Genomic DNA, 6,726 nt, shown 5'->3' on the forward strand with positions numbered 1-6,726 from the left:
CCCACTGTGCACTTGCCTCCTCCTGTTTCTAATGTCATGTGTTTTGCCTGTGGTAAAAAACCTCAAAACTTGCTGTACTGCGCACGATGTCTTCAAGAAGACACAGCTCTGCTAGCAACCAAACAGGACTCTCATAAGCCAACATTAAAGTTAACTCCTGGGAGCTGGAGACAAGGTTCAGTGCTGCTCTGGCAGAAGGCCTGGGTTCAGTCCCCAGCACTCTCAAGGTGACCCACACCAACAGCAACTCCAGTTCCAAGGGTTGAGATGTCCTCTTTTGGCCTCCGCTGGCACCAAGTGCACATGTGGTGCATATACATACTCAGACAAAATACTCAATACATGTAAAAATAAATCCTTAGAGACAGTTCTGTGGTTTTGCAGTATGCTGTGATCTGTAGAAAACACTGCTTGCAGGTATGACCGGGTAGTTAACATCTGTCGCTTAGTCGCCTACTGAAGATCAATTACTGAGGTACTATCTAGGCCCTAAGATACCCGTATCTTTCACAAATGTTAAAGAGATGTGTCTCCCGATAGCCTGAGCAATCAGAAGCACATACAAAACCAAACATTTTTGTAAGCTCAGTCACTCTAGTCTCGGCTTTGTCTCAGGTCTGTAATGGTGTAAACAGAGCAACACCGATTGTTGTAGCTCATTTTGCCCTTTAAACACTTCGGGGTAGAGGAGGATTATTTTCTGAGTTGGGCGACAGCTTTTAAATATAATTAGCATACAGTAGATTTGACATATTTAGATTGTACACATTGATAAATTCGCACATCCGCGTACGTCCTGGGATCCTCAGACGAAATGGGAAAATTTGTCGACTGCAAATAAAAACCTCAGCAATTGCTCTATGATTCAGAGCCGAGCAATCAATCCCTTGGGCATGCTGTGTCGATGAGGCTGTTACAGGCAGTGCCCCGGCCGGGCTGGACCTATCCGAGGCTTTGAGAATGGCAGGATAGATATCCCTTCTGCTTTCTCCAAACATAATATATCTTCTGTAACGGACCAGCAGAGCTCCAGGGTCCCAGGGAGAGCTACTCGGCTACCCTCTCTTCCAAAGACCGCGCCTCCAGGATTCCCGGCATGCCTTGCGCCCGCCTTGGACGGAAGCCGGAAGTACAGGGCTTCCGGTTGGCGTCCCACGCGTGGTGTGTGGTCGTGTTTCTCCGGTAAGTTGCCGGGGTTTGGGCTCACTTCGCGGCGTGGAGGATTGGCATCGGACCCTTCCTCCGCGGCGAACCCTGGCCGCGGCCTGACTGTGCAGGGCTTGGGAGGGCGAGGCCCGGGATGCTCATGGCGGCGCCAGGCTCTCCCGGTGCTGTGGCTTAGCGGAGCTCGGGCAAACTTTGACCGGCAGAGTGGGGCGCGGCAACACTCCACGCAGAGTTCGGGTGGTTTTAGGCAACCGGTGGTTGCTGGCCACCCCACGGTTCACATAACCTATCCTGTTTGCAAAGCGGTGGCCCCGAGGGATCCAGTGGCGAGTTAAGACCTTAACTCTGCAGCTCGCTGATGGCGACGGTAGCTTCGGGTTGAAACAGCAAGCATCTAGTAGGGAGGAGTGGACCCAGGAGTCTGAGGAAAAGAGCAAGCCTTGAGGAGAGCAATTTCCAGACACAGGAACAGTGAACTTTGAAGTTACTGAATTGGGCGTTGTGTGGGCTTTATGCTGGCGCCAACTGGAGCTTGCGTGTGAGGCTGGAGAGAGATGGAAGTTGAAGGAGGCCCCAGTGTAGAGGGGTGAACATTGATGCCTGAACACACAAGGGGAGAAGCCTATGCGCTAAGCTTTTAAAAGTTTACACTGAACACTTGGCGAAGGATTTAGGACTGTCAGATGGCACAAAAACAGGAGGGCAGTAGGTAACTCTAAGGCAGTTGTGTTAGCTTTCTGTACCCACTGAGCAGCTTTGAGAATGGCTTGGCTTATAATTTGTCACTGATGTAAGAAGGCCTGACATTTTTGTACTTAATCACAGTAGGATCTGCATTGATTCTCACATAAGCTAAGCGTGAAGGCTTCGTAGATTATCTTCCATTTGTTCCAGTTCTGAAGAGATGGCTGCCCAGCCATTTCCTTGATATTCAAGGGTATAAATAGTAAACTTTCTTTTGTTTGCAGGTTTTTTTTTTAACTACCAGGTAAAGCATGGCTAAAAGCTTACGCAGTAAGTGGAAAAGGAAGATGCGTGCCGAAAAGAGAAAAAAGAACGCCCCAAGGGAGCTCAACAGACTTAAAAGTATTCTCAAAGTTGATGGTGATGTTTTAATGAAGGATGTTGGCGAAATAGCAACTGTGGTGGTACCCAAACAGTGCCAGGAGAAAAAGCAGTGTGGAGCCGATGATGAAAAGGGTGAGCATAGGTGCTTAATTTACATACTTCAAAACAAATTTGTAAACTGTTTTCTACCCATCTCTACTTGCCCCTCATGTCAGGTCCAGAGGAAACTGAGGACAGATGGCTAACTGTGGGGCCCATTAGAGACCCAAGTCCATGCGTGCATCCGGGCCCCTCTGGGCTCTTCTCACCTCGCCCTCGAAACTTGTCCACGTCATGGGCTTCCCTTTCTCCAGTCTCAATCCTGACATTTGAGCCATGTCTTCTCTTCTTCTTGATGCTCTTGGCTCTTGGCTCTCTCTTGCTCCTCTCTGGAAATCTCCTTTAGTCCCCTTTCTCCTGTTCCTTTCCCACCCACCCCCACTCTCATGGCCCGGGTCAGTCTGTTGGCCATGTTTAATCTACTACTTTTTCTCTGCTCTGGACTTTTCCAGATGCCTCTGGCTCTACTTTCCCCCACATCTACAATAAAAACCCTCCCTTCAGCCATACCTTGGAGTAGTCATGCCCTCACTCTATACATATGACATGGTCTAAATTTGAAGGCAATATACAATGCTGGTTTCAGCAAAGAAATGCCTGTTTGTTTTTCACACCGCAATAGCCTGGATTTGGTAGCAAACTAAGTGAAGCACCCGCAATAGCCACCTAAGATAGACAGACGTGTGTCTGTGCCTTTAAGGCCAAGGAGACAGACCAGTGCTCTACAGATGTTAGCATCCCGTTCTTCCAAAGAGAAAGGCCTCCTCTTCACTGCTCTCCTTTCTGTCAGTCTGCTTTGACTCAGCTGCCTTGAGAGATCTGAAAGAGTTCAGCTTGCTGGGCCCCTTCATCGCACACACGCCGCCTCTGCTCATCGGCTCTTCCTCACTGCCTTAATCTAAAACGGTGTCGGCCGCTTTCATCCTGACCGGAGTGACCTTTAAGTACAAGCATGATGCTTTGCAACCATCACCTCTGGATCCAAAACATTTTCATCTCTTTAACACTGTACCCATTTGGTAGTTTTTCTCCCTTGTTCTCCAGCCCCAAGACTGACAGCTACTAATAGAGTTCCTGTTTGGGCTGTGGCCTATAAGTGGAGTCATACAGTATGTGATCTTTTGTGCACTGCTTTTCTAGCTTAATGTCTCCTCTTTGAGTTTCATATTTTGGCCTGTGCTTCCACTTCCTTTTAAAGACTGAATGCTAGCTTGTTGTATACATTGCATTTTACTTGCCCGCCGTTACTTGGCATCCAGGTCACGTGCACACTTCTGTGATGGGTCTAGTAAGTCTTAGTGTCCAAGTTATTGTTTTAATACCCATTTTCAGTGCTTTGGGGTATGAGTCATACGGAAATTCTTTTATTTTCTGCACTAGCCCAAACACACTGTAGTCCTCCTACCAATGCATACACTTACTTTTTCTTTTTTTGTCACCATATGTATGAAATAATGTCATTGCAATTTAAGTCCTTTGCCTGTATTTAAAATTAGATTGCTTCTGTCTATGAGTTCTAACCATTCTTTATAACTTCTGGGCAACAGGTGCCTGTGCACCCTTGAGTTGATTTTTTTTTTTACTTTTTCTTTTAGTTTTTTCCAGGCAAGGTTTCTTTGTGTAGCCTTGGCTGTCCTGGACTCACTGTGCAGACCAGGCTGGCCTCAAATTCACTGAGCTCCACCAGCCTCTGCCTTCCTGAGTGCTGGGATTACAGTCGTAGAGCACTGCACCTGGCTTCTTTTGTGTCCCCTAATTTTCTTCATTTTATCTTGTAGTATCTTAGTATACTATTATATTTTTCCACTTCCAAAACTGTTTTATTTTTAACTTTGACTATTCTTACTTTACATCTTCCTGCTCTTAATGGGTATCTATTTTCATCTTATTAGGGGTATTGCTTGCTTCTGAAATTTGAACAGAAATGTGTGTGTTGTTTGTTTTCTCTCGAGTCCTAACACCTTGCTCTCACCCTTGCTTCCCTTCATGCATGTCTGATACTGTCCTCAGATGCCTGGGGCAGGTTGTTGGTATTTAAGAGTGATACTAAAAGGACTGGAAGCATCTTGTGTGGTGGAGGACACATTAGGATTGTGGGATAGGAGTGCGTCAGCATGGAGACTTGTGGGATACCCGCGGTGCCTCCAGGTTCTCTTAGGCTATCTCCTTTCTTAGAGTCCAGGCCTCTTCTTTTTTCTCAGGATCTTTAGAGAAGAGTCCTCTCCCTTTCTGCCTGGACAGGGAGTTGATGCCCTCCAGGTGGGAAGAGAAGTGAGGGTGAGGGGGGTCTTGCTCCTCAGTCACATCAGGAAAGCTCACTGCCTCTGCTCTCAAGCCTGTGTGTCTCTTCATGCCCCCATTGCAGCTGCCCAGCCAGGTCCACAGGCCAACACATGCAGTCTTCTGCATCCTCTGTCTAAACCAAAGTGTTGCTTGCTCTATCAGAATGTGATGGCCAGAAGTTTCTGTCCATGCCTTGATGCTAGCCTTTCTACCTCTCTCTCTGTTCTTCCTCCTTTCTTATTTCTATGTCAGCATCTTGATCTTTTCAGAATGCAAATCATATTCTTTCACGTGCTGCCTAAGATGGTAATTTTCAGTGCTGAAGAGACGGCTCAGCACCAGGAGCTCTTGCAGAGCTCACTTCCTAGCACCTGTGTCAGGTGGTTCAGCTGACTGTAGCTCCAGCTCCAGGGCCCTGACGGCACATCAGTCTTTCCTCCTCAGGCACCTGCACTTACATGCATACACAAATGGATGTGGGAACACGCAGCAACACGTTGATTGTGCTTCATTTTAAGGTTTCAAGGGATGCTGTAAAACATGTTCTCCTTACCCTGCCCCCCCCCACTACATGTAGTTCTGATGTTCCCACTGCATTCATGTGTTTTTATGTGGTTCTTTTTCATGTTTGAATGTTAATAGCTTTGCATTATTGTTTTTAATTTAGATGACATGAAGATGGAGACTGAAATTAAAAGGAATAAAAAGACACTTCTAGACCAGCATGGCCAGTACCCAGTGTGGATGAACCAGAGGCAGAGAAAAAGACTGAGGGCAAAGAGAGAAAAAAAGCGGGGGAAAAGCAAAGCCAAGGCAGCGAAGGGCCTGGCCTGGTAGACCCTTAAAAACTGGAGAGTATTACACAGGACAGAAGTTGAGTTCAGACTGTCTTCAGATTTCAGCTGTCATTAAACGGAAGCTATTTGTTTTCATATTTTAGTTTGGACTTAATTCTGTAGTTTAAAACAAAAAAATAACTCATTTTTGTTGAGTACTTAAATAAAATTACTTGTGTGATGAAAGAACATTATGCTGAAGTTGTAATTGGATACTGCCAATATTTTAGTATTATCAGACATCTCAATCTTGTGAATGTTAATGTGGCTCTAATTGATCTTACAATAGCAATTATACTCAGTGCCTCAGATTAAAACATACTTATGCCAACAAAATGTGGACAGAAAGCTATTACATTGTCATATATAGAAATAGCATGTCAAGGGGCTGAAGGAGTGGCTCTTATCGAGGACTCAACTTCTGTTTCTTGTTGGGTGGCTCAAAACCAGCTCCTGGGGATGCACCCTCTTCTGGCCCTCGCTGGTAGCTGGTACCTGCATTCTCTCTCTCTCTCTCCCTCACCCCCCCCCTCTCTCTCTCTCTCACACACACACACACACACACACACACACACACACACACACACACACACACACACGAGAAGTCCTTAATAAAAGGGCATAGTTAAGTAGGGTGTGGTGGTACACGCCTTTAATCTCAGCACTTGGGAGGCAGAGGCATGCGGATCTCTGAGTTCAAGGACAGCCAAGGCTACACAGAGAAGCCCTATCTTGAAAAACAAAAATAATAAAAGGGCATAATGGATCTTACAAGTAGTACTTACTTGAAGTTTTTATCTTCTATAATTCATAATAAAAGATATTTTGTGTGCAGATCTTGGAGTTTTCTTTTTCTATCTTTAAAGTTTTCAGATACTAAGAAAACCAAACGCCTCTAATCTAGGATTAACATTTACATAGAGTAATAATTAACAGGTGCAGATTAACATAATTTTTAATATTGTGTTGCCTAAAATAGTAAAGTGTATTATTTCCCAGAGCGGCTTACTTTGAATCAGTTTCTCTGGATGTTTGGTTGAAATATGTTTGCATATATCCACTTGGGAAGTGTCCCATCTGTAAACATTGATGGGTTTTAGTTAACTACTTGGGAAGTGTCCCATCTGTAAACATTGATGGGTTTTAGTTAACTTAGTGTTGCCTGTGAAGAGACCTGTTACTAGCACGACTATGCTACCCGACTCTACATATCAGTGAGATGGCATTCAGTTGGATCTGTCTCCCTATACTTTCTTAGTTTTAATTGTTTAAT

At 45.3% G+C, this 6,726-nt stretch overlaps 1 protein-coding gene across 1 annotated transcript; it reads left to right on the forward strand.

Annotated features, from left to right (window-relative positions):
• The first annotated feature begins 1,037 nt into the window (after positions 1–1,037).
• Positions 1,038–5,642, forward strand: LLPH (LLP homolog, long-term synaptic facilitation factor). The gene is made up of 3 exons (XM_084759867.1): positions 1,038–1,182; positions 2,156–2,367; positions 5,285–5,642. Exons 2-3 carry the CDS (start codon positions 2,163–2,165, stop codon positions 5,452–5,454), a joined length of 375 nt encoding a protein of 124 aa, XP_084615993.1. The 5' UTR covers positions 1,038–1,182; positions 2,156–2,162; the 3' UTR covers positions 5,455–5,642.
• The last annotated feature ends 1,084 nt before the right edge of the window (positions 5,643–6,726 follow it).

The sequence above is a fragment of the Acomys minous genome (genome assembly GCF_964271855.1).
Source record: "Acomys minous genome assembly, chromosome: 15".
Classification (NCBI taxonomy): Eukaryota; Metazoa; Chordata; class Mammalia; order Rodentia; family Muridae; genus Acomys; species Acomys minous.